At 47.7% G+C, this 26,663-nt stretch overlaps 2 protein-coding genes across 5 annotated transcripts in view; both read left to right on the top strand.

Moving 5' to 3' along the window:
- Positions 1–24,430, top strand: part of LOC139420890 (SHC-transforming protein 1-like) — a 31,407-nt gene extending 6,977 nt beyond the window's left edge. Inside the window, exons 2-13 of one of the 3 annotated variants that reach the window (XM_071171309.1) lie at positions 9,665–9,829; positions 10,234–10,304; positions 11,435–11,498; positions 12,250–12,369; positions 12,660–12,713; positions 14,561–14,612; positions 16,882–17,008; positions 17,070–17,220; positions 17,500–17,557; positions 20,044–20,163; positions 20,436–20,680; positions 20,893–24,430. In XM_071171309.1, coding sequence (XP_071027410.1) covers positions 9,668–9,829; positions 10,234–10,304; positions 11,435–11,498; positions 12,250–12,369; positions 12,660–12,713; positions 14,561–14,612; positions 16,882–17,008; positions 17,070–17,220; positions 17,500–17,557; positions 20,044–20,163; positions 20,436–20,680; positions 20,893–21,021 — 1,353 coding nt within the window. In that variant the 5' untranslated portion in view covers positions 9,665–9,667 and the 3' untranslated portion in view covers positions 21,022–24,430. Of the gene's footprint in view, positions 1–8,653; positions 9,830–10,233; positions 10,305–11,434; positions 11,499–12,249; positions 12,370–12,659; positions 12,714–14,560; positions 14,613–16,881; positions 17,009–17,069; positions 17,221–17,499; positions 17,558–20,043; positions 20,164–20,435; positions 20,681–20,892 lie in introns of those variants that run through there. The other 2 variants (XM_071171300.1, XM_071171290.1) reach the window with 2 other exon arrangements.
- A 942-nt stretch (positions 24,431–25,372) lies between these two features.
- LOC139379192 (lens epithelial cell protein LEP503-like) lies at positions 25,373–26,521 on the top strand. Of its 2 annotated transcripts, XR_011628375.1 has the most exons (3): positions 25,376–25,897; positions 25,982–26,010; positions 26,229–26,521. XR_011628375.1 is itself a non-coding variant. In XM_071122015.1 (2 exons), exon 1 carries the CDS (start codon positions 25,667–25,669, stop codon positions 25,856–25,858), a length of 192 nt encoding a protein of 63 aa, XP_070978116.1. In that variant the 5' UTR covers positions 25,373–25,666; the 3' UTR covers positions 25,859–25,897; positions 26,229–26,521. The 2 variants fall into 2 exon arrangements, 1 of the variants encoding a protein (XP_070978116.1); XM_071122015.1 differs by lacking the exon at positions 25,982–26,010 and having other exon boundaries at positions 25,373–25,897.
- Positions 26,522–26,663: the final 142 nt, after the last annotated feature.

The following is a 26,663-nucleotide window of genomic DNA, read 5'->3' as shown; positions in this document are numbered from 1 at the left end:
TTAAGTGTCCATATTTGGCCATATACATCAAGGTTATTCACAATGCCCTCAAATCAGCCTGCATATCTGGTCTGTCTGTCTGGTCTGTCGAAAGAGAGAGACAGAGACTCTCCCCTCCCTTTTTTTCTCTCCCTCTTTTTCTCTCCCTCTCTTCCTCTTTCTGTTTCCTTCCTTTTTTCTCTTTCCCTCCATCTCAATTCAATCCATCTGGTTCTCAGGTTACCAAACAGGGAAAAGGGGGAGGGGCCTTTTAGAGGGGAAACAGCCCATGTGGGCTCTACTATCTCCCTCTCGCCTTCCCCTCCTCCATCCATTCCTTTGTCCTTCCCTGTGTGTGTGTGTGTGTGTGTGTTTGTGTGTGAGAAAGGGAGAGAGCAACGCTCAGTGCACACACGTGCATGTACTGTTAAATGGTTTAGACTGCAAAGTGGGAGAGGGGGAAAGGGAGGGAGGGGAATGAAACGAGAGAGGGGAAGGGAGGGAAATGGAACGAGAGAGGGGAAGGGAGGGAAATGGAACGAGAGAGGGGAAGGGAGGGAAATGGAACGAGAGAGGGGAAGGGAGGGAAATGGAACGAGAGAGGGGAAGGGAGGGAAATGGAACGAGAGAGGGGAAGGGAGGGAAATGGAACGAGAGAGGGGAAGGGAGGGAAATGGAACGAGAGAGGGGAAGGGAGGGAAATGGAACGAGAGAGGGGAAGGGAGGGAAATGGAACGAGAGAGGGGAAGGAGGGAGGGAAATGGAACGAGAGAGGGGAAGGAGGGAGGGAAATGGAACGAGAGAGGAAGGAGGGAGGGAAATGGAACGAGAGAGGAAGGAGGGAGGGAAATGGAACGAGAGAGGAAGGAGGGAGGGAAATGGAACGAGAGAGGGGGAAGGAGGGAGGGAAATGGAACGAGAGAGGGGAAGGAGGGAAATGGAACGAGGGAGGGGAAGGAGGGAAATGGAACGAGGGAGGGGAAGGAGGGAAATGGAACGAGGGAGGGGAAGGAGGGAAATGGAACGAGGGAGGGGAAGGGAGGGAAATGGAACGAGGGAGGGGAAGGGAGGGAAATGGAACGAGAGAGGGGAAGGGAGGGAAATGGAACGAGAGAGGGGAAGGGAGGGAAATGGAACGAGAGAGGGGAAGGGAGGGAAATGGAACGAGAGAGGAAGGAGGGAGGGAAATGGAACGAGAGAGGAAGGAGGGAGGGAAATGGAACGAGAGAGGAAGGAGGGAGGGAAATGGAACGAGAGAGGAAGGAGGGAGGGAAATGGAACGAGAGAGGAAGGAGGGAGGGAAATGGAACGAGAGAGGGGGAAGGAGGGAGGGAAATGGAACGAGAGAGGGGGAAGGAGGGAGGGAAATGGAACGAGAGAGGGGGAAGGAGGGAAATGGAACGAGGGAGGGGAAGGAGGGAAATGGAACGAGGGAGGGGAAGGAGGGAAATGGAAGGAGGGAGGGGAAGGAGGGAAATGGAAGGAGGGAGGGGAAGGAGGGAAATGGAACGAGAGAGGGAAGGAGGGAGGGAGGGAGGGAAATGGAACGAGAGAGGGGAAGGGAGGGAAATGGAACGAGAGAGGGGAAGGGAGGGAAATGGAACGAGAGAGGCAGGAGGGAGGGCCATGGAACGAGAGAGGAAGGAGGGAGGGAAATGGAACGAGAGAGGGGGAAGGAGGGAGGGAAATGGAACGAGAGAGGGGGAAGGAGGGAGGGAAATGGAACGAGAGAGGGGGAAGGAGGGAGGGAAATGGAACGAGAGAGGGGAAAGGGAAGGAGGGAAATGGAACGAGGGAGGGGAAGGAGGGAAATGGAACGAGGGAGGGGAAGGAGGGAAATGGGAGGGGAAGGAGGGAAATGGAACGAGAGAGGGAAGGATGGAGGGAGGGAGGGAAATGGAACGAGAGAGGGGAAGGGAGGGAAATGGAACGAGAGAGGGGAAGGGAGGGAAATGGAACGAGAGAGGGGAAGGGAGGGAAATGGAACGAGAGAGGGGAAGGGAGGGAAATGGAACGAGAGAGGAAGGAGGGAGGGAAATGGAACGAGAGAGGAAGGAGGGAGGGAAATGGAACGAGAGAGGGGGAAGGAGGGAGGGAAATGGAACGAGAGAGGGGAAAGGGAAGGAGGGAAATGGAACGAGGGAGGGGAAGGAGGGAAATGGAAGGAGGGAGGGGAAGGAGGGAAATGGAACGAGAGAGGGAAGGATGGAGGGAGGGAGGGAAATGGAACGAGAGAGGGGAAGGGAGGGAAATGGAACGAGAGAGGGGAAGGGAGGGAAATGGAACGAGAGAGGGGAAGGGAGGGAAATGGAACGAGAGAGGAAGGAGGGAGGGAAATGGAACGAGAGAGGAAGGAGGGAGGGAAATGGAACGAGAGAGGGGGAAGGAGGGAGGGAAATGGAACGAGAGAGGGGGAAGGAGGGAGGGAAATGGAACGAGAGAGGGGAAAGGGAAGGAGGGAAATGGAACGAGGGAGGGGAAGGAGGGAAATGGAACGAGGGAGGGGAAGGAGGGAAATGGAACGAGGGAGGGGAAGGAGGGAAATGGAAGGAGGGAGGGGAAGGAGGGAAATGGAACGAGAGAGGGAAGGAGGGAGGGAGGGAGGGAAATGGAAGGAGAGAGGTGGAGGGAGGGAAATGGAACAAGAAAGGGAAGGAGGGAGGGAGGGAAATGGAACGAGAGAGGGGAAAGGGAAGGAGGGAAATGGAACGAGGGAGGGGAAGGAGGGAAATGGAAGGAGGGAAATGGAAGGAGGGAGGGAGGGAGGGAAATGGAAGGAGGGAGGGAAATGGAACGAGAGAGGGAGGGAGGGAAATGGAACGAGAGAGGGAAGGAGGGAGGGAGGGAGGGAAATGGAAGGAGAGAGGTGGAGGGAGGGAAATGGAACAAGAAAGGGAAGGAGGGAGGGAGGGAAATGGAACGAGAGAGGGAAGGAAGGAGGGAGGGAGGGAAATGGAACGAGAGAGGGGAAAGGGAAGGAGGGAAATGGAACGAGGGAGGGGAAGGAGGGATATGGAACGAGAGAAGGAGGGAGGGAAATGGAAGGAGGGAGGGAGGGAAATGGAACGTGAGAGGGAAGGAAGGAGGGAGGGAGGGAGGGAAATGGAAGGAGAGAGGTGGAGGGAGGGAAATGGAACAAGAAAGGGAAGGAGGGAGGGGAAGGAGGGAAATGGAACGAGAGAGGGAAGGAGGGAGGGAGGGAAATGGAACGAGAGAGGGAAGGAGGGAGGGAGGAGGGAGGGAGGGAAATGGAACGAGAGAGGGAAGAAAGGAGGGAGGGCGGGAAATGGAACGAGAGAGGAAGGAGGGAGGGAAATGGAACGAGAGAGGGGAAAGGGAATGAGGGAAATGGAACGAGGGAGGGGAAGGAGGGAAATGGAACGAGAGAGGGAGGGAGGGAAATGGAACGAGAGAGGGAAGGAGGGAGGGAGGGAAATGGAACGAGAGAGGGAAGGAGGGAGGGAGGGAAATGGAAGGAGAGAGGTGGAGGGAGGGAAATGGAACAAGAAAGGGAAGGAGGGAGGGAAGGAGGGAGGGAAATGGAACGAGAGAGGGAAGGAAGGAAGGAGGGAGGGAGGGAAATGGAACGAGAGAGGGAAGAAAGGAGGGAGGGCGGGAAATGGAACGAGAGAGGAAGGAGGGAGGGAAATGGAACGAGAGAGGGGAAAGGGAATGAGGGAAATGGAACGAGGGAGGGGAAGGAGGGAAATGGAACGAGAGAGGGAGGGAGGGAGGGAGGGAAATGGAACGAGAGAGGGAAGGAGGGAGGGAGGGAGGGAAATGGAACGAGAGAGGGAAGGAGGGAGGGAGGGAAATGGAAGGAGAGAGGTGGAGGGAGGGAAAGGAGGGAAATGGAACGAGAGAGGGAAAGGGAAGGAGGAAAATGGAACGAGACAGGGAAGGGGGGAGGGAAAGGGAAGGAGGGAAGGAAAGGGTAGGAGGGGGGAGGGAGGGAAATGGAACGAGAGAGGGAAAGGGAAGGAGGAGTGAGCGGATGAGACAGGAAAAAAGCAGCAGCACGTGAGAGAGGGAGAGAGAGAGGCGGCATCACCCAGACAGATAGACCGAGAGGGAGAAGGAGAGGATAGACAGCGAGCTCGTCTCTCACTCACACAGAGCTGGAAGGAAAGCAAAGGGTGATGAGAGAGCGAAGCAAGAGGAGGAGAAGAAGACAATGAAGGAGTGCCGTTGTTCAGCCCTGCCATTCTGCTGTTTCACATTCGGCTGAAACGGAGAAGAGAGGAGGAGGACAAGCTGGGGAGAGGATAGATGGAGAGGATATGAGATCTGGCAATGACTTTGTGATTTAAACGAGTGGAAGAGAGGAGAGAGAGAGGGTGTTTAAACATGAATATGGTTCTGATGTGAATATGGAGCTCTGTTAATACCATGCTACGGATAATCACCTCTACTCTGTTTAACCCAAAATAAGGAACAATTGTTTTACATTTTTCATTCACTCTTGAAGCAAAGGAAGAGTTCTGAAGAATTTATTCACAACTCAAAACAATTATAGGTGGAAAAAAACCTGCTCTGCAAATTATTATACAATCACCACCTTTGTCGTTACTTACCTAAGTACCTGTACTTAGGAACAGTACCTGTACAGGAAAACATTCAGGTTGTTGTTATGCAATTTTTTTCTAAAGTGTTAGCTATTGTGATTAGTAAAGTTTATTGATATTAATATTGACCATCATATATGAAAGTATTTCATCCTCTGAAGCAATATATATTGTGTTAATCCATGTGTCCTAGCCAGAGTCTGGAATCAGCCAGGTTGGGACGTCAACATTGATTTGGTTATATGGCCAAACTTTGATCATTTCCTGACTGGTATTGATCCCTCCAGGAGTCTCTGGCTGGCCGACCGGCTGTAGTTTCTATAGTTAGATGTTAAAGACCGTAATGGGTCAGTCTCAGCTCTGCTTAGCTGCTCCTGGGCTCTGATTTGTGGAAGCAATCTGTTATCTCGTTGTCTGAGATGTTTCTGCCGCTGTCAGGATTTCTCAATATAGATCCTGAGCAGGCTTCTCTTTTAATGTTTGTTGCCACGGCAACTTGCATCCGCCTCAGTCGGAGACAGACTGAGATGTAAAGTTCTTTTGAGTCTTTTTCTCTTTTTTCAAACACTGGTGCTGTTCTTTCTATACGGGTCTGTCTAGGGTGGTGATAACCAGGAGAAATAGTCCAGACAACTGGTGGGGTGGTGATAACCAGTCCAGACAACTGGTGGGGTGGTGATAACCAGGAGAAGCAGTCCAGACAACTGGTGGGGTGGTGATAACCAGGAGAAGCAGTCCAGACAACTGGTGGGGTGGTGATAACCAGGAGAAGCAGTCCAGACAACTGGTGGGGTGGTGATAACCAGGAGAAACAGTCCAGACAACTGGTGGGGTGGTGATAACCAGGAGAAACAGTCCAGACAACTGGTGGGGTGGTGATAACCAGGAGAAGCAGTCCAGACAACTGGTGGGGTGGTGATAACCAGGAGAAGCAGTCCAGACTAGAACCTCTAACCTATTTATGTAAATGTAGGCTCTGTCTAGAATGAATTTGATACAGTGTTCTTACTGGTTTGCCATGAGGTATATCTCTCGTTCTCTCTCTTTAGCTTGTGCTGTGCCATCTTTGCCATATTAACTAGTGTCCTGACCGGGACAGGTGGTATATCAAGCCGATGTCAGAAATGACTGGACTAACCTGGATTATAATCAGATGATTCTACTGATACTGTATGTGGACATATCATTCACTTTGTACAGCTGTGGAACTGTGTAGTCTTAACTGGTATCATCAACTGTGTGTTGTTTATGTGTTAGTGTAGTGGTGACTTTCTCTACTTGTGTGTGTTTTCTATCTGTGTGTAGGAGAATCAGGACATCTCTTCAGGTAGAGGGCGCTGTACTCTGCACTCGTCTGACCTACACTGTGCTTTATTCTGTGCACTAACATCCGGCAGGGCGAGGGTTAAACCTGCTGTACTAGCATTTACTAGTGTTAACCTATGTTTGCTAACTGACCCGTTGGCTATGTTTGTGACATCTCGTCACTGTTAGCAACTGGTTCTGTCTGTTGCTAGCGTTGCATTGCGTTCAATTGTGAAACGCTAGCAACTCTATACGTTCATCTGTGTTGACATTTATATTTTAGTCATTTAGCAGACACTCTTTTCCAGAGCGACTTAGAGTTGTGAGTGCATATTGTTCGTACTGGTCCCCCATAGGAATCGAACCCACAACTCTGGCGTTGCAAGCCTAATGCTCCACCAGGTGAGCCACACGGGACATGTTGGCTACAGCCACTAATTGACCTTTCACTGGTAGTGCTACAGCACTAGGACAAATAGACATTTAGAGCATAGACTATAATGGAAGACTTTTGTAGTACTGCGAAGACAGTTAGGCTGTGCTAAGAGCCTGCCGTAGGCTGTCGTAAGACCTTAATAGCCCTTCATACCCCCTACATAGCACTTCATAGCTAATCCCAGTCTGTATTCTGATGTGTTCTGGTGCTCTCTGTCTGGGAGGAGACGTTAGCTAGCGAGTGCTGTGGCAGGCTCTGTAGACACCCTCTGGTGCTAGACTGGTGTGATCGAGCGAGCGTCCCTCTGTCTGTTGCTAGGCAGCCAAAATCAAACGGCTAGCTGGTAGCCCTCTGCTTCCAAACATACAGGGCTTTAGCCGTTAGCGCTTGTTGTTGAAAGTCAACTTTCTCTGGTATCATCGTGAAACTTTTGGTGCCAAATTGTCAATCTGTTACAAAGTTTTATCTCTGTGGGTCAAACCTGGCAGAGTAATGGTTAGAACATGTGTAAAGTTCTGGAAACAACACTGATATGTGAGCTGACAAGCCCCTGGAGTTATATTCCAGATTCAACCTCCGCTATTCAGTCCTGTGAGCTGTGTCTTGTGGCTGGAGACTGTTCATGTTAGACATCTTTAGTTTTCTCTTTGGATGGACTATGCAGATTGTTCGGACTGTAGTTAGCTCAGTGTTTCTAGTTAGGCTAGTACTGTATCGTGCTGTGCAGTGTTAAGAAATACACATGCTTCTCTCAGGTAACTGACTATTGGCGTGGCTTGTTTAAACAAGACTGTTTCTGTGGAATCGGTAAGGAGAGAGAGAGAGAGGGGGGAGGGAGGTTTAATTAAGTGTAATGACTGGGTGATTGAGTTCTCTAACAAGCCTCCAGTACCATTCAGGTCTCATTATCATCAAAACAATCGCACCGGTGGTGTCATCAGCCAATGACCTACATTCTCTCTTGTTACATCACCACTGTGTGTGTCACTGTTTCTGTAACCAGAAAGAGGCAACTTTTCCAACTCTAGCACTTCTGATGCTATGGTGCTCCAGAACATATCCACTCTAACCAGGGCAGCAATGTTCTAGAACAGCTCTACCTACGGTTTTAGCCATATCAGAAACTTCAGTCAGGGACAAGCCCAGCATCTGGTCTTTTTCTTTTCTAGTGGTGTCTGTTACTAGGTTATGTGCATTGTATAGACTCTGGCTATAGTTACAGAGTGAGTGTGGAGAGAGACAGACAATCTTTGAAGTAGAGGGACTGTTTAAGAGGACAGTCTGGAGAACGGGAAAGGAGACGAGGGAGGGGGGGAGGGGGAGCGAGAGATCATTTGGAAGAGAAGGCAGGAAGTGGTGGAGCGAGAGAAGGAGGAAGTGCAGCGGCTACTGAGGGAGGCACAGAAAACAGTGTGGAGGAGGAGAGAGGGATTCCAGGAGAGGATAGGAGAGGATAAGCTGAGGGGAGAGCGAAGCGCAGAGAGAGGGAGAGAGACTGTACAGGAGGTGATCTGGAGGAAGAGAGAGGAAGAGGGGGAGAAAGAGAGGGAGAAGGCCAAGGCCATCCAGAGAGGACACGAGACCATCTGGAGGAAGAGAGAGAGGGAGTGAGGAAAAGAGAAAGAGAGAGAGGGTGAGGAAAAGAGAGAGAGGGGGGGGTGAGGAAAAGAGAGAGAGAGAGGGAGTGAGGAAAAGAGAGAGAGGGGGTGAGGAAAAGAGAGAGAGAGAGAGGGTGAGGAAAATGGAGAGAGGGGGTGAGGAAAAGAGAGAGAGGGGGTGAGGAAAAGAGAGAGAGAGAGGGTGAGGAAAAGAGAGAGAGGGGGTGAGGAAAAGAGAGAGAGAGAGAGGGAGTGAGGAAAAGAGAGTGAAAGAGTACAGAGGAGGAAGAGTTAAATTACTTAACAGTATTCTCCAGCAGCCTTGGAACCTGAAAAACAAAGCTGCTCACAGGAGAGAAAGAGGGATAAAGAGAGAGAGAGGAATAAAAAGCAGGAGCGATAGAGAGATTTTCCCTGCCAGAAATTGGTGTCTGGCCATAGATCAGCAGGTCTTAACAGAACTTTGCTATATTAAGCTCTGCAGATAATCTTACTCTATTGTATCGACCCGTCACTGCTGTGTCTTGGCAGTGTGTGTGCGTATCAGCGCTGTGTGTGTGTGTGTGTGTCCCTTCTGATCTACTCGTTGGCAGCTGATAGGGTTTTTATGGGCCCGTGTCAGGCAAGAGAGGCTAGTGAGCTACTGCCCCGACAGACACGCTGAAACGTGCACACACACACCACACACCAGACTCACACACTGTGCCATTTACAGGCAGAAGAGTAGGTTTCTACTCCAACACATGCTAACAGACACATGAGGGTAGGCCTCTTGATGCAGTAACTCATACCACCTGAGTGTCTGTGTCAATAGACAATCACATTCTGAGGTTATATGTGGAATCTCCATGGTGCTCAAAGATGAACAACTGGACTTAAGTGTCATGCTACATTAGTTGACATGCTGATGTGCTCAAACAGCATTTTTCAGAAAATCCTTTTTGATTCTGTCTATTGGAAAGTGGCATTAATTTCTGTGGATTGAAAGTGATGACATGTTGTAAGACTGACAGCGAAGACACCAAACAACTGAGTATCACTCCATCAGTGTGCTGGGTTAGACTCTTAGAGAGTGATCCCCTCTGATCTTCAATCGCTCCTCTTGCTGCTCTCCTCTGTCTTGTAGATGGTGTTTCTTGCGCAGTGTCTGCTGCACTGCCTGACAATGACGGGAGGATATAAAACAGGGCGGACGGACAGACAACGGTCACTGAGAGGGAAAGAAAGACGAGCGAGTTTTTGAGCGAGCGACTGATAATACAGAGAAGGAGAGAATGAACCACCGTTGTTGTTTAGACTGAATCACACCAGTGTGTGTGGACTTGTTAGAGAAACACTGAAATAACATCAAACATCTCAGATCCATGATGGAGCTGGTCCCTAAAACTAAGTACACTCACTTCCGGAGTGAATCTCTCAGTTCGAATGACGATACCAACTCCAACCCTTTGTCCCTCCCCCCTTCCACCCCCGCAACCCCCCTCACCCCTCCTGGGCTACCCTCCTCCCTCTCCTCCTCCTCTCTCACCCCCATCCTCCCCCCTTCCTCCCCCTGCCGGGCTGAGAACAGCCCCACCACGCTCTGTTCCTTCTTCCCCAGGATGGGAGCCCTTCGCCTGGGCGTCTCTGCTACTCTACTCCCAGGCCTCAAGGTCTCCAGCAGGCCTCAGCGGGCTCAAGCCCCCATGGGGTCTTCAGGGGGTAACAGTTCCAGCTCTCCCACTCCTCACCCCCCTCCCTGTCTAACAGCTCCCTCTCCCCCCCATCGCCCCCCTCTGCAGGATATGAACCGGCTGGGTGGGGCGTCCAGGAGGGCGCGGGTGGAGGGGGGGCAGCTGGGGGGAGATGAGTGGACGCGCCACGGCTCCTTCGTCAACAAGCCCACCAGAGGATGGCTACACTCAGACCATGTGGTCAGCACCACTGGGGTCGCCTACTCAGTACGGGTAAGAGTTGGTTGTTCTCTGTTTTTCAGTTTGTAGGATGTAGGCCTATAGGCTAGTACTTGCATATTTCTTTAACTTTCCATATCTGTCAATTTTTCTGTTGCTCTCTCAAAATGATCTATTCTTTTGTCTGTCCATCTTTCCGTCTGTCTCTATCTCTTTCCATCTGCCCCTCCGGTCAGTGTGGGTGTTCTGGAGGAAATGGAATCCTAGTTCATATGAGTTCCTTTCCTGTTTCCTGTGTAGTGTATGGGCTGTGTGGAGAGGAGTGCTGTAGGAAGTGGCATCCCTATTCATATGCGTCTCCTCTCTATTTCCTGTGTAGTATATGGGCTGTGTGGAGAGGAGTGCTGTAGGATGTGGCATCCCTGTTCATATGCGTCTCCTCTCTATTTCCTGTGTAGTATATGGGCTGTGTGGAGGTGCTACAGTCTATGAGGGCGCTGGACTTCAACACCAGAACTCAGGTCACCAGGTGAGAACCTCCAATTGTTCAAGGGATAGTTCACCCAATTACAAAATGCCATATTGGTTTCGTTACCCTGTAAGCGGTCTATGGAAACATTATGACAATCAAAATCCCCCGGAAGTATCTCAAATGTATTGTAAAGCTCAACAAAGTCACTTATAGATGATTTGAACATGATGCGCGGAAAATGCTAATATCAGTACCATGACTTGAATGGGATTTGTGCAACAATTGCTAAAACGTTAGCATTTGGAAACAGTGCCAGCAAAACCAAACCAAGGCATGGATTGCTGTCATACCTTGTCCTTAGACTGTTTACAGGGTAAGGAAACCAATGTGTTATTTTGTCATTTGGGTGAACTAACCGTTTAAGCTGTTGTTTAAAGCTAATGATCAAGTTACTGCACGCAGATGTACTGTGGTTAGGTAGTACAAAACAGAGCCATGTAGTTAGAGCTAAGTGTTGTATAGGGCTCTGGTTCAAAACAGAGCCATGTAGTTAGAGCTAAGTGTTGTATAGGGCTCTGGTTCAAAACAGAGCCATGTAGTTAGAGCTAAGTGCTGTATAGGGCTCTGGTTCAAAACAGAGCCATGTAGTTAGAGCTAAGTGTTGTATAGGGCTCTGGTTCAAAACAGAGCCATGTAGTTAGAGCTAAGTGCTGTATAGGGCTCTGGTTCAAAACAGAGCCATGTAGTTAGAGCTAAGTGTTGTATAGGGCTCTGGTACAAAACATTGCAAATCACAAAATGTACTCTTACTAGCTACCTCCTTTTCACATAAAAATGCATTATTTATCTCCAGTTCATATCCCCCAGTTCTCTTTTTTGCCCTGTTCTATTTTGGTCCCTAGCCGCTACCCATTCCGTGTTGGCCAATCTGAAAGGACTGTATAGGTTTAACAGTATTGTGTGTGTGTGCCTACCGCCCTCACAACCTCTAAATTAGCATGTTCTGGAATCCTGGTGGTTTCCTTCTGGTTTCTATAGTGATGTTTGTATCCATGGTGAGGATGAGTGTGGTTGTCAGGATGATCAAGTCTGTGTCACATGTTGCCAGATTTCATCTAATCTGCTATACAGTGTGAAATCCACACAAGTGTGTTACAGAGAGATTCTCACACGTGTTGTTGTTTCAGAGAGGCTATCTCAGTGGTGTGTGAGGCAGTGCCTGGAGCCAAAGGAGCCCAACGCAAGAGAAAGGTACACCAATATACACACACACAGAGTATTATTTATTTATGTGTTAAGTGGAGGGCCGTGGTCAGGGCGTTGTTGGATCTGGATTTAGCTGGATTGACCACTCTGTGGTCAGTGGTACTTCCAGGTAATTACCTCTGTCTCTCTCTTTCTCTCTCACTGTCTCTCTCACACATGTACACACTGCCCCTTGTATGAGGGAGACTTGTGACTAAGTTGTGTGTGCCGAGACTAAGCCAACTCCAACTGGGCCGGGCCCAGTCCGTCTTTCTGGGGGCATTCCAGTAAAACTTAAAGCATCCACCCAAACACTACATAAAACAGCTATATACCCAACAGACTGGTTTGGCTAAAGCATGTCTGGCCCTGGGAGACTGTGGGAGACTGTGGGGGACTGTGGGAGACTGTGGGGGACTGTGGGAGACTGTGGGAGACTGTGGGAGACCGTGGGGGACTTGACAAGCTTCAGTTGAACATATGAACCATTGAACAGAGCAGAGTCAGACAGGATCACTGGCAGCCTGCAGCTGTTCTTCTATATACACACACACACACACACGGCTCAGACATGCTTCTCCCTCTCTATTGCCTTCACACACACACACACGGCTCAGACATGCTTCTCCCTCTCTATTGCCTTCACACACACACATTCTTCTCTGTATATTGTACAGTACGTTTACTATGCTCTGTTGTGATCCTTTAGAATATCTTCTGTTTAACATGAATGTCCCTCCCTCCCCTCCCTCTCCAGCCGTCGTCTCGCTGTATGACGTCCATTCTGGGGAAACGTAACCTGCAGTTTGCTGGGATGACAATCAGCCTGACGGTCTCTACCAGCAGCCTCAACCTGCTGGCCTCCGACTGCAAACAGGTGACACACACACACAAGCACACTCGGGCATGGATCCTGAATGAGTGTTTGTTGTTATTGATTTATCTGGGTTTGTTATTACAGACTGTTACATGGTGTTAATTACATCATCCAGTCAGTTAGGTATTTAGTATACACTAAATCTAACTGTCAATGGAACCAACCCATACTGCTGAATGGAGAGACATAATTTCTCTCTCTCTCCACCTCGACAACTCAACTCTTTATCATGCTAAAATATCTCTCTCTTTTTCTTTCTTTCTCTTCTCTCTTTCTCTCTCTTTTCACAGATAATTGCAAATCATCACATGCAGTCCATCTCTTTCGCTTCTGGAGGAGACCCAGTGAGTCATACAGCCCTCTCCCTCGCTCACCTCACTATCCATCCTCTATACCCACTCTATTCATTGCTCTGCCTCTGTCCACCCATATACTTCTCTATGCCTCTCTCTCTCTCTCTCTCTCTCTCTCTCTCTCTCTCTCTCTCTCTCTCTCTCTCTGCTTCACTCTGTCCATCCATCTACTCCACTATGCCTCTCTCTCCCTGCTTCACTCTGTCCATCCATCTACTCCTCTCTCTCTCTCTCTCTCGCTCTCTGCTTCACTCTGTCCATCCATCTACTCCTCTATGCCTCTCTCTCTGCTTCTCTGTCCATCCATCTACTCCACTATGCCTCTCTCTCTCTCTCTCTCTCTCTCTCTCTCTCTCTCTCTCTCCCTGCTTCACTCTGTCCATCCATCTACTCCTCTATGCCTCTCTCTCTCTGCTTCACTCTGTCCATCCATCTACTCCTCTATGCCTCTCTCTCTCTCTGCTTCACTCTGTCCATCCATCTACTCCTCTATGCCTCTCTCTCTCTCTCTCTGCTTCACTCTGTCCATCTATCTACTCCTCTATGCCTCTCTCCCTCCCTGCTTCACTCTGTCCACCCATCTACTCCTCTCTCTCTCTCTCTCTCTCTCTCTCTCTGCTTCACTCTGTCCACCCATCTACTCCTCTATGCCTCTCTCTCTCTCTCTCTCTCTGCTTCACTCTGTCCACCCATCTACTCCTCTATGCCTCTCTCTCTCTCTCTCTCTCTCTCTCTCTCTCTGCTTCACTCTGTCCATCTATCTACTCCTCTATGCCTCTCTCCCTCCCTGCTTCACTCTGTCCATCCATCTACTCCTCTCTCTCTCTCTCTCTCTCTCTCTCTCTCTGCTTCACTCTGTCCACCCATCTACTCCTCTATGCCTATCTCTCTCTCTCTCTCTCTCTCTCTCTCTCTCTCTGCTTCACTCTGTCCACCCATCTACTCCTCTATGCCTCTCTCTCTCTCTCTCTCTCTCTCTCTGCTTCACTCTGTCCACCCATCTACTCCTCTGTCTCTCTCTCTCTCTGCTTCACTCTGTCCACCCATCTACTCCTCTGTCTCTCTCTCTCTCTCTCTCTGCTTCACTCGGTCCATCCATCTACTCCTCTCTCTCTCTCCCTCCCTGCTTCACTCTGTCCATCCATCTACTACTCCTTTATGCCTCTCTCTCTCTGCTTCACTCTGTCCATCCATCTACTCCTCTATGCCTCTCTCTCGCTCTGCTTCACTCTGTCCACCCATCTACTCCTCTATGCCTCTCTCTCTCTCTCTCTCACTGCTTCACTCTGTCCATCTACTCCTCTATGCCTCTCTCTCTCCCTGCTTCACTCTGTCCATCTACTACTCTTCATCCACGTCAGTGGACTCCCTACTTCTCTTCCTCAGACATGTATTCTTTCTTTTCCAGCTCTTCCTCTAGATCATTGTGTGTTAATAGCTCTTCCTCCTCTCTAGATCATTGTGTGTTAATAGCTCTTCCTCCTCTCTAGATCATTGTGTGTTAATAGCTCTTCCTCCTCTCTAGATCATTGTGTGTTAATAGCTCTTCCTCCTCTCTAGATCATTGTGTGTTAATAGCTCTTCCTCCTCTCTAGATCATTGTGTGTTAATAGCTCTTCCTCCTCTGTAGATCATTGTGTGTTAATAGCTCTTCCTCCTCTAGATCATTGTGTGTTAATAGCTCTTCCGACTAAATGTCTTTGCTTCCTTCTCTCTTCTCTCTTCCGACTCACCCACTCTCCCCTTTTCTCCTCACCCTCTCCATATTTCCCTCTCATTTACCCCTCCCACCCTCTCTTCCTCCTCCCCATCCCCCTCTTCTCTTTTCTCTCCCTCAGGACACAGCAGAGTATGTAGCATACGTGGCCAAAGACCCAGTCAACCAGAGAGGTGAGACTCAATGTCATCCCTCCAATAGATTTATCCAGCAGAACATCCAGTCCTTGTTCAGTACCTTACATCAATGTCATCCCTCCAATAGATTTATCCAGCAGCACATCCAGTCCTTGTTCAGTACCTTACATCAATGTCATCCCTCCAATAGATTTATCCAGCAGCACATCCAGTCCTTGTTCAGTACCTTACATCAATGTCATCCCTCCAATAGATTTATCCAGCAGCACATCCAGTCCTTGTTCAGTACCTTACATCAATGTCATCCCTCCAATAGATTTATCCAGCAGCACATCCAGTCCTTGTTCAGTACCTTACATCAATGTCATCCCTCCAATAGATTTATCCAGCAGCACATCCAGTCCTTGTTCAGTACCTTACATCAATGTCATCCCTCCAATAGATTTATCCAGCAGCACATCCAGTCCTTGTTCAGTACCTTACATCAATGTCATCCCTCCAATAGATTTATCCAGCAGCACATCCAGTCCTTGTTCAGTACCTTACATCAATGTCATCCCTCCAATAGATTTATCCAGCAGCACATCCAGTCCTTGTTCAGTACCTTACATCAATGTCATCCCTCCAATAGATTTATCCAGCAGCACATCCAGTCCTTGTTCAGTACCTTACATCAATGTCATCCCTCCAATAGATTTATCCAGCAGCACATCCAGTCCTTGTTCAGTACCTTACATCAATGTCATCCCTCCAATAGATTTATCCAGCAGCACATCCAGTCCTTGTTCAGTACCTTACATCAATGTCATCCCTCCAATAGATTTATCCAGCAGCACATCCAGTCCTTGTTCAGTACCTTACATCAATGTCATCCCTCCAATAGATTTATCCAGCAGCACATCCAGTCCTTGTTCAGTACCTTACATCAATGTCATCCCTCCAATAGATTTATCCAGCAGCACATCCAGTCCTTGTTCAGTACCTTACATCAATGTCATCCCTCCAATAGATTTATCCAGCAGCACATCCAGTCCTTGTTCAGTACCTTACATCAATGTCATCCCTCCAATAGATTTATCCAGCAGCACATCCAGTCCTTGTTCAGTACCTTACATCAATGTCATCCCTCCAATAGATTTATCCAGCAGCACATCCAGTCCTTGTTCAGTACCTTACATCAATGTCATCCCTCCAATAGATTTATCCAGCAGCACATCCAGTCCTTGTTCAGTACCTTACATCAATGTCATCCCTCCAATAGATTTATCCAGCAGCACATCCAGTCCTTGTTCAGTACCTTACATCAATGTCATCCCTCCAATAGATTTATCCAGCAGCACATCCAGTCCTTGTTCAGTACCTTACATCAATGTCATCCCTCCAATAGATTTATCCAGCAGCACATCCAGTCCTTGTTCAGTACCTTACATCAATGTCATCCCTCCAATAGATTTATCCAGCAGCACATCCAGTCCTTGTTCAGTACCTTACATCAATGTCATCCCTCCAATAGATTTATCCAGCAGCACATCCAGTCCTTGTTCAGTACCTTACATCAATGTCATCCCTCCAATAGATTTATCCAGCAGCACATCCAGTCCTTGTTCAGTACCTTACATCAATGTCATCCCTCCAATAGATTTATCCAGCAGCACATCCAGTCCTTGTTCAGTACCTTACATCAATGTCATCCCTCCAATAGATTTATCCAGCAGCACATCCAGTCCTTGTTCAGTACCTTACATCAATGTCATCCCTCCAATAGATTTATCCAGCAGCACATCCAGTCCTTGTTCAGTACCTTACATCAATGTCATCCCTCCAATAGATTTATCCAGCAGCACATCCAGTCCTTGTTCAGTACCTTACATCAATGTCATCCCTCCAATAGATTTATCCAGCAGCACATCCAGTCCTTGTTCAGTACCTTACATCAATGTCATCCCTCCACTTTGTTGCTTTTATGTATTTTGTTTTGTTGCTTTGTCTGCATGCTACGTGTTGCTTGTCCTATATTATTCTGCGTGTGCTCACTGCTCATTGATTGTTATTGTTATTGTAATTGTTTTTAATAACCTGCCCAGGGACTGCAGTTGAAAATTTGCCAGCTGGCTAAAACCGTCACTTTTACTGAAACATTGATTAATGTGCACTGTCCCTGTAAAAATAAACACAAACTCAATATATTTATCCAGCAGCATATCAAATCCCTGTTCAGTACCTTTCTTTGGACAGCGAGGCAGTGCCAATATTCTGTTTCCTTTCCTCTGTTGTTTACCCTCCTCTCTGCTTCTTTTCTGTCCAGCGTGCCATATCCTGGAGTGTTCGGAGGGCTTGGCCCAGGAAGTCATCAGTACCATAGGGCAGGCCTTCGAACTACGCTTCAAACAGTACCTGAAGAACCCGCCCAAACTGGTCACCCCCCATGACAGGTGTGTGTGTGTGTGTGTGTGTGTCTCCCTCCTGAGTTCTAACTCCTCTCCCCTTTCTCAGGATGGCTCCGTTTGATGGCTCAGCGTGGGAGGAAGAGGAAGATGAGGGAGCACCGCCCCCTGCAGATGTTCCGTACTATAATAACTTCCCCGGGAAACAACCTCCTCCTGGGGGACTGGTGGACATGAGGGCCCGCCCTGGGGCTACGCTGGTGAGATATATATATATATATATATACATACACACATCAAGTAATTGTTAGTCCATTGTATTGAATCCAGACTGCAGCTCCAGGGGAGAGAGGGCAGTTCAGTATGTAGGCTAATCATCTGACCCAGTCTCACTCTCACATCACAGCAGGCCTTAGTCTTCCACTCTCTCTGGCGCTCTCCTTATTCACCTCACAGTGTGTGTGTGTGTGTCGTCAGTTGGTCAGTGTAATGTATGTTTTTCCATCTGTATCTTAATTGCTTCTGGTGTGTCTTTTCAGCCCTATGGACAGCCGGGTCAGAATGATATTCACAAGCAGCCGCTTCCTCCTCTTCCAAGTGAGCAATCTCTCTCACTCTCTCACTCTCTCACTCTCTCACTCTCTCACTCACTCACACACACACAGCTAAAGGATATGAGGTGACACAATACAATGACTTGCAGTGAGAGAATGACACGGACACAGTGAGAGGAAATGAGTCAGATTGACCTTGTGTGTGTTGCTCTAGGACAGTGTGTGTTACTCTAGGACAGTGTGTGTTGCTCTAGGACAGTGTGTGTTGCTCTAGGACAGTGTGTGTTGCTCTAGGACAGTGTGTGTTGCTCTAGGACAGTGTGTGTTGCTCTCGGACAGTGTGTGTTGCTCTCGGACAGTGTGTGTTGCTCTAGGACAGTGTGTGTTGCTCTCGGACAGTGTGTGTGTTGCTCTCGGACAGTGTGTGTGTTGCTCTCGGACAGTGTGTGTTGCTCTAGGACAGTGTGTGTTGCTCTCGGACAGTGTGTGTTGCTCTAGGACAGTGTGTGTGTTGCTCTAGGACAGTGTGTGTTGCTCTCGGACAGTGTGTGTTGCTCTAGGACAGTGTGTGTTGCTCTAGGACAGTGTGTGTTGCTCTAGGACAGTGTGTGTGTTGCTCTAGGACAGTGTGTGTGTTGCTCTCGGACAGTGTGTGTTGCTCTAGGACAGTGTGTGTGTTGCTCTCGGACAGTGTGTGTGTTGCTCTCGGACAGTGTGTGTGTTGCTCTCGGACAGTGTGTGTGTTGCTCTAGGACAGTGTGTGTGTTGCTCTAGGACAGTGTGTGTGTTGCTCTAGGACAGTGTGTGTGTTGCTCTAGGACAGTGTGTGTGTTGCTCTAGGACAGTGTGTGTGTTGCTCTAGGACAGTGTGTGTGTTGCTCTAGGACAGTGTGTGTGTTGCTCTAGGACACTGTGTGTGTTGCTCTAGGACAATGTGTGTGTTGCTCTCGGACAGTGTGTGTGTTGCTCTCGGACAGTGTGTGTGTTGCTCTCGGACAGTGTGTGTGTTGCTCTCGGACAGTGTGTGTGTTGCTCTAGGACAGTGTGTGTGTTGCTCTAGGACAGTGTGCGTGTTGCTCTCGGACAGTGTGTGTTGCTCTCGGACAGTGTGTGTGTTGCTCTAGGACAGTGTGTGTGTCAACTGGTCTCTGTGTTCCCATAGGGGTGTTGTGACGTGAATACCATTAATGCTATGACAATTATTTAATCAAATCAATTTACTACGTTTAAATGATTATGTGATCAAATTAATGACGTAACAATTAACTCATTAGCAATCTTGGGGCACCACAGAAAAAGTTTGTTTAATGAGTTACAATTTCCCTGAATTGACTGAAGAATATCAGAATATACCTTTACCATATTAGTCATCCATGAATTATTATTACCTCCTATCAGTCTCATTCTGAACACCGTTGACTTGCACCAACCCTAGTCTGCATGATGATTCAGCGATACACAAACTGGCTTAATTATTTATTTACTGACTAACTAAATAATCACACAGAATGACATTAACACACACAGGATAGATTATACGTTGATTTCTAACATAATGCAATGAAAAGTCCCTAGTGGACTAACCCGATATGACGGCTGGTTACACAGTGAAAGGGCTGGGGAAAGAAAGAGCGGGAGAAGGAGAGACAAAGGAATTCATCTATCATACATGCAGTTGAATAATACGCTCATCGTAAATATGGATATTTAGCACCCTAACACCCGCTCATTCAGATTTAGAAATGCAATGTACATATTTACGCTTTTATGTCTTCGACTCGCTCTGCTGAAATCGCCCGATCCGTCTGTGACGAATAGTTAAACAGAAAGTCTCTGGTTGTGTAAGTCTCTGGTTGTCCACTAGAGGTCACCATGTCCTTAGTAGTTGTAGTAGGTTTAATCTAACTCCATCTCCTCCCACTTCCTCCACTGGACTTCCTCTCATCACCATGTCCTTAGTAGTTATAGTAGGTTTCATCTAACTCCATCTCCTCCCACTTCCTCCACTGGACTTCCTCTCATCACCATGTCCTTAGTAGTTATAGTAGGTTTAATCTAACTCCATCTCCTCCCACTTTCCTCCACTGGACTTCCTCTCATCACCATGTCCTTAGTAGTTATAGTAGGTTTAATCTAACTCCATCTCCTCCCACTGGAGTTCCTCTCATCACCATGTCCTTAGTAGTTATAGTAGGTTTAATCTAACTCCATCTCCTCCCACTTCCTCCACTGGACTTCCTCTCATCACCATGTCCTTAGTAGTTATAGTAGGTTTCATCTAACTCCATCTCCTCCCACTTTCCTCCACTGGACTTCCTCTCATCACCATATCTGGTGGTGAGAAGAATTTCTAAACGAATGCCTCAGATTTATACATCCTGTGAATTATCTGGGTTCTTCTATCTGTGACATTGCAGAACAGATATTCTATTTATCTGTTCTGCTCTAAATGTTTCCCATCCCTGAACACCTCCCAGGTGATACTGACAGACAGTTATGTGATTAAACTCCTCTGATTGGTTGTTTCAGTGGGAGCAAAGGAGGGAGGGCGGGACCTGTGTGATGACCCTTCATACGTCAATGTGGATAAACCCCGCCCCACAACAGCTGCAGCCAATGGCAATGCTCACAGAGATGCGTTCGACATGAGTGAGTCCCAGTTGGCCCTATCAGCTAGAGTCTGTGTACAATACATCAACTGGCCCTGCAGTCTATAGCAGTCACAGATAAGACTAATTAGAATGGTTATCAGCTATATTGCAGTAATTACACTACAGTAGAAGTCATTAGTTTATTCATTTGGGTTTGGACATAGGGGAAATTAAAATATTGTTATCCTGAATGTATCAAGAATGATTCTGGTCTGGTCGTATGGTCTCGCAATGTCTCTCTCACTCTGCCCTCTCTCCTTCTCCTCTCAGAGCCATTTGATGATTCCCTGGGTGTATCAGGTCTGGGGGTCTCAGCGGCGCCCCCTCTGGTGGAACAGCTGCAGTGCGAGGCCTGGTTCCACGGCAGCCTGAGTCGCAGGCAGGCTGAGAGACTGCTGACCCGTGACGGAGACTTCCTGGTCCGAGAGTCAGGCACCACCCCTGGACAGTACGTCCTCACTGGACAACAGGGGGGTCAGCCCAAACACCTACTACTGGTCGACCCAGAGGGAGTGGTGAGTTGGGAGGGAGAGGTGTCTGAGTTAGAGCGAGCCACCCGAAGCCTTCCCACTTATCAGCTGTGACGTGATATGTTTTGTTGACCCTCTGTGTGTGTGTGTGTGTGTGTGTGTGTGTGTGTGTGTGTGTGTGTGTGTGTGTGTGTGTGTGTGTGTGTGTGTGTGTGTGTGTGTGTGTGTGTGTGTGTGTGTGTGGTCGTCCTACTCAGGTACGTACCAAAGACCACCACTTTGAGAGTGTGAGCCACCTGATCAGTTACCACATGGACAACAGACTGCCCATCGTATCAGCAGGCAGTGAGGTGTGTCTGCAACAACCAGTGGAGCACAGGGCCTGAACACACACACACATACAGCAATGCAACACACACTCTCAGAAACACTACACACATAAGCAGTGCTGACAACATTAAGGAAAGCCAAAAAAAACACCTCTATAACTCTTTCTGCCAAAAGAATTTGCTCTCTGCTTTTCCTCACATCCTTCTCTCCTCCTGGACGACTCACTGTTACCTCCATGATCCCTCCTTCTGTTCATCCTTCCGTCATCGAGGTCCACTCCCTCCACCCCTCCAAAGAACGTGGGAGTAACACCTAGGAACACTATTTTCCTTCTCATTGGGACAGAAATTAATACAATTTAGTAAAAAACGGAGCATTATTAATTAAATCATGCCATTGTATCATTTCTGAATGATTCTATCATAGTAAAGGAGGACTATGCACCTTGGAGGGGAGGAGTGAAACGTAGAGAAAGGAATGGAGGGATGGGGGGGAGAGGTCTTGATCCAGACATGGCAGAGGAAACAGTTTCTCTCACTGTCACAGAAGCACTCCAAAGACTTGTCTGATGATTGGACTCATCAGAGAGCTCAGACATGGATCCTCCAATCAAATATCAGTGGAACACATAAATAGCCAATTATGACTGAGATCAGGCCTCCTGTTAATATGCATAGACATTTTTGTGTCCACACCAATCAGGGCCCTCACTCACCCTCAAGCCACTCCCATTAAAAGACCTTTCATCTTTGACCATTGACCCCCTGAGTGATACCTGGTGATGTCACGGAGGACGTCTCTGTATGCAAAAAGGGGGTTGCTATGCCAACAACCATTTTCTCTGTCTGTCCAAATATGGACAAGGTTTCTTTCCGGCCTCCGAAGGTGGAGTTTGATAAAAGGATGTGATTCATGCCCATCTGACATCCTGTCTGTCTGCATGGGACTGGTCTCCCTGTCTGTCTGCATGGGACTGGTCTTACCTTTCTGTCTGCATGGGACTGGTCTTACCTTTCTGTCCTGATCATGACAAAGAAAGTGGACTTGGTTGGACTGGGGCGGCAGAAACCATGGAGATGACTCCTACACCAACATACAGTGTGCTAGTCTGTATCTGTCATGTGTACTTTCATTGGGAGTATAGTCTCTTTACATAGAGAGGGATGTAGAGAAGACTGGGAAGGGGCAGGAGGCAGGGGGGAGATTCCACATCTAGAGATGTCATCAGACCTAGACACGATGTCATCTGAAAGAGCTCAAAACCAATTCTACGACGATGTCACAGTCAACCCAAATGCTGCTGTCACAATTTAATCGGTGCTGTGTTGGAATCGTAGTTCGTATTAATGCCAATATTTTCTTGCTTTTCAATGGATTTGTTGTTAATAACTGTTTGCCTTGACAATCTATGGCCATGTCTCTTGTCTGGACGGGTGGGGAGTGGAGAGGTTGGGGGGCATACTGGATGAAGTGTGTTTAATGCCGAAAGCATTCGGTCCAGAGCATTCAAAGCAATGAATTTATCTCCTCTCCAAATGTGCTGCAACACTTGGTCAGGAGATTAGCGTTTAGCGTTAGCATTAGCGTTAGCATTAGCGTTAGCATTAGCGTTAGCATTAGCGTTAGCATTAGCGTTAGCATTAGTGTGTGATATGTTTCTTCTCAGTTCACTGCAGGGAAAATTGTTATCAGCACTGTTCACAACGAAATCTGGGAGTTTCACGAACGTTGGTCAGATGTTGGACTATGACGTGTTGTTTTCCTTGGAATTAGAAGATAGTAGAGGGAGAGAACGTGGAGGAATCATCCTCTCCCTCCTTCTCTTCATTATATGTTTTGTATCTTTTACTCGTGCCTTGTTTCTTCGATGCAGTCACCTCACTCCAGTGCAGTCTGTCACCTAATGTACTGTGCTTATTGTACAGTCAGTTGATGTACTTAAACCAAATGTAGTGGACCGTTGGATCCTGTCACATGGTCTCTCAGTCCATCAAAGACTCTGCAAAAAGGACACTGACTCTCACCACCCAGGTCCAGTGATGCCAATCCGCTCCTCTATTGCACATTCATTCTTACTTCTTGTTGTTGTCACGGTTGTTTGATGTCGCAGCTCTCATTGGAGGGATTTCCACTCCACCTGTAAATAACATCAGATCTGATTGGTTGGTTTGAGTTATTTGTTCTGAAATGAAAGTCTTTATTGTTTAGATGTTATTAATAACATGGGTGGGACAGAACCAGATACTGTATTTCACATGTAATACCCACAGAATACTTTTCTCTCTGAATCCAATTCATTTTGATTCTAGCTAATGAACCATGTCCAGGTTTTTGAGGGAGGCTGAAACCAAACTGTAAATGTGGAAGTGAAGAGTAAACTGGGATCTGCCACCTGCTGTACAAAATATTTCTGTCTCATCAGTAGGGTTGCAAAATCCTGTGGTTTTCCAGAAATCCTGGTTGGAGGATTCATGGAATTCCTGCTTATTCGCTCGTGTAATTCTAGGATTATTTTAACCAGGATTTCTGGAAAACTGGGGAATTTGGGGAAAGTTATCTGAATTTTGCAACTCTAGTCATGAGAAAGGGCTCTCTGAACCCGGACAGGTAATTGTTTTATTCATCTTTCTCATTGTGCTTGTGTGTGTGTTGTGAGAGAGGATATGTGGATGATCAGAGTTTATGGTTGGGAGTGTAGGGGGTTGTGTAGTTCTTACATGGTGGCACTTGTGCTCTTTGCTTCATTCTGTCACAAACACACAGGAAGGACAGCTGTGTTAGACACAGACTGTTTAACTGACTATAGGTCCTGGATAGGCAACAAGAAAACAAGTACACAAGCCCCAAGGTGTGTGTGTAAAAGGAATCATCTATCCTCTACATAATTTGTGAAACATTCTAGCGTTGTCATTGTTCATCACAGTTGCCTTTGTTGCATGGAAATAATTTTTTAAAGTTTCTATATTGTCGTTTTGATGTACTTTTTAATTCGAGTTTTGAAAGCCAAAGGGTTATTTTCAATTAGCCTTCACAAATATTGATTTAATGTTTTACTTTTTACAGTTCTGTTGTAATACTCTTGTTCTTTTGGGGGGGAAATACATCTGTTTACACCTGTATCTGAAATCACAGATTGCATATAAATGCATATATCATGAATCTTTCTTGGTGAGTTTGGCTTTAAAATGCAGTTTCTGGATTTACTATTTGGTCTCCTGTGATGTGTTTTCTTAAATGTTGATTCATAACTATTAAATAGAACATATCCCCTTTACTTATTTATTCTGCTAAATACAGGTGAGGACGATATATTGTTTTAATTGAAGTTCTACACTTCGAGGAGACGACCAAGGAGATTATGAGAGGACAAGGAAAGAGACAGGATCGGGCAGGAAGAAGTTACTTGAGTTACCACAGGGGCAGGAAGAAGTTACTTGAGTTACCACAGGGGGCAGGAAGAAGTTACTTGAGTTACCACAGGGGGCAGGAAGAAGTTACTTGAGTTACCACAGGGGGCAGGAAGAAGTTAATTGAGTTACCACAGGGGGCAGGAAGAAGTTACTTGAGTTACCACAGGGGGCAGGAAGAAGTTACTTGAGTTACCACAGGGGGCAGGAAGAAGTTAATTGAGTTACCACAGGGGGGGTAGAGGCTTGTTGAGTTACCACAGGGGGGGGTAGAGGCTTGTTGAGTTACCACAGGGGGGGGTAGAGGCTTGTTGAGTTACCACAGGGGGGAGGTAGAGGCTTGTTGAGTTACCACAGGGGGCAGGAAAAAGTTACTTGAGTTACCACAGGGGGAGGGGGAGGCTTGTTGAGTTGCCACAGGGGGAGGGGGGGCCTAGTTGAGTTACCGCTGGGGGGAGGTAGAGGCTAGTTGAGTTACCGCAGGGGGGCGGTAGAGGCTAGTTGTGCCTCTACATTAAGTGCCAAGGTGTACCGTAGGGTCTGGGGTTAGAGAATGTGCATTGGTGCAGGGTCCATGTCAGCAAATGTTCTATATTCAGACCTCCGGTGAGAACATGTCCTATTGCTGTCATTCACAGAATCATTTCAACCTGGAAGATGACCACCACGTAGTCATCCAACAATATAGAAATCAGAATAGTGGGGCTTACTTATTTCAACCTGTTCAAAACACAAAACGCATATTACCAGATGAGAGAAACAATAGACAGTCACACAGTCCTGGACAAAGAGAGGAGGCATATTGTGCACTTTTACAGTAGAGCTGCATTGAGCAGGTGATACTGGAACTATCCTGGGGGGTGTACCGTAGGTGTGGTGGATAGATTATGCTTTACATAGGGAGAGACTGTTCCAGACTGGCAAAAACCCTAGAGATGCAGAGAGAGCTGGAGGGAGGGAGAGAGAGAGGGGTGGTGGGGTGCAGAACACACCCAGAGCCAGTGAACAGAATGTTTCATAACCAGGGGTGACTGGTGTGTCTGTGTTCCAGAGTGTAGAAGAATAGAATAGAGAAAGATCAGGAGCTGAGAGAACACCCCCTGGTGTTGGTAGTGTTGATGTCACTATAGGAGGAGCTCTCTGGACAGGAGCTCTCTGTCCACTCACACCCAGTCCAACCCTGGTCTTCTCCTCTTCCTTTCCTCTTCAACTCCTCTGGGATTGACCTGACCCCTATTCCTCTCATCTATCATTTCTTCCTCCTGTCCTCCGTGTGGAGCAGTGACACAGAGCCATGCACCCCCAGCGTCCTCTCCCCCAGGCCATGCCCTCCTCCCTCGGGCAGAACCTGCGTGACATGGCCATGGGCCTAGGCAGAGGGAAGAACTTCCTTGGTGGGAACATTGCCTACGGCTTCATCCAGTCCCTCAAGGAGTGCCTCTACTTCGTACTCTGCTGCTGGTGCATCAAGGAGATACTGGACTGACTGACTGAGACACTACGAGAGGGAGAGAGGGGCACGGGGGTGAGGTTATCTTTCCTGCGTGTCTCTGGATGTGTTTTTCTCTTCCTCCTTTTCACTCTTTCTCCTCTGTGTTTAACATCTTAGCTGGGGAGAGAAAAACAGTGTGAAGCAGTGTAAGTATGAGTCTTGTCATTACATACAGTAGATACTGTACATAGTTTGACTCCAAAATAGAAGACGTTTGCCAAGCTGTTTACTGACAACATAATTTCCTTTCAGCTACGGTACATGTTACCTGTAAAATATTCTACCAAGTATGTAGGACTGTGTAGTATGTTATGGTTTACATGTTGTACTATATGGCCCTGGTGTGTGGATTTGCTCCTCTTAGTGCCCATGATGCAGTTCTGTATTCCTGTCTGGAGGCTTGGGAAACTGATGTGCTGCCTGGTGTATCAGAGGATCTCTGTTATTCTCTGATCCTGAGCCAGTCGGTCTGGAGACCTGCAGTGTGTGTGTGAACCGTCGTCTTAACACCAATCAGCTGATCCTAGACCTGTGGAGAAACCAAACCTGTGAGGCAATGGACATGGCTTTTGATGCTGCTTAGGTCACATTTAATTCCAAGTTGTATTAATTTCTGTACAGTCTTAATATGCAAGGAATAAACTATATCTGATTTTGTTTGTGTGTGCCAACCAGAGTCAGGTGATGTGTGTGTGTGTGAGAAACAAAAAAGTAGAGCCTGACATCTGCCAATGTCATCATAGTGTCAGGTTGCACCACTCAACATCGGAAAAGCATTGCGTATGGTATATTTTGCATA

Source organism: Oncorhynchus clarkii, chromosome 2, assembly GCF_045791955.1.
Source record: "Oncorhynchus clarkii lewisi isolate Uvic-CL-2024 chromosome 2, UVic_Ocla_1.0, whole genome shotgun sequence".
Taxonomy (NCBI): domain Eukaryota; kingdom Metazoa; phylum Chordata; class Actinopteri; order Salmoniformes; family Salmonidae; genus Oncorhynchus; species Oncorhynchus clarkii.
The sequence above is the reverse complement of the archived record's forward strand: the minus strand, read 5'-3'. Positions and strand labels throughout refer to the sequence as shown.

Bases quoted from the DNA above. Each gene is read 5' to 3' on its own strand.
- LOC139379192 (XM_071122015.1), top strand. From the start codon at position 25,667: ATGCACCCCCAGCGTCCTCTCCCCCAGGCCATGCCCTCCTCCCTCGGG.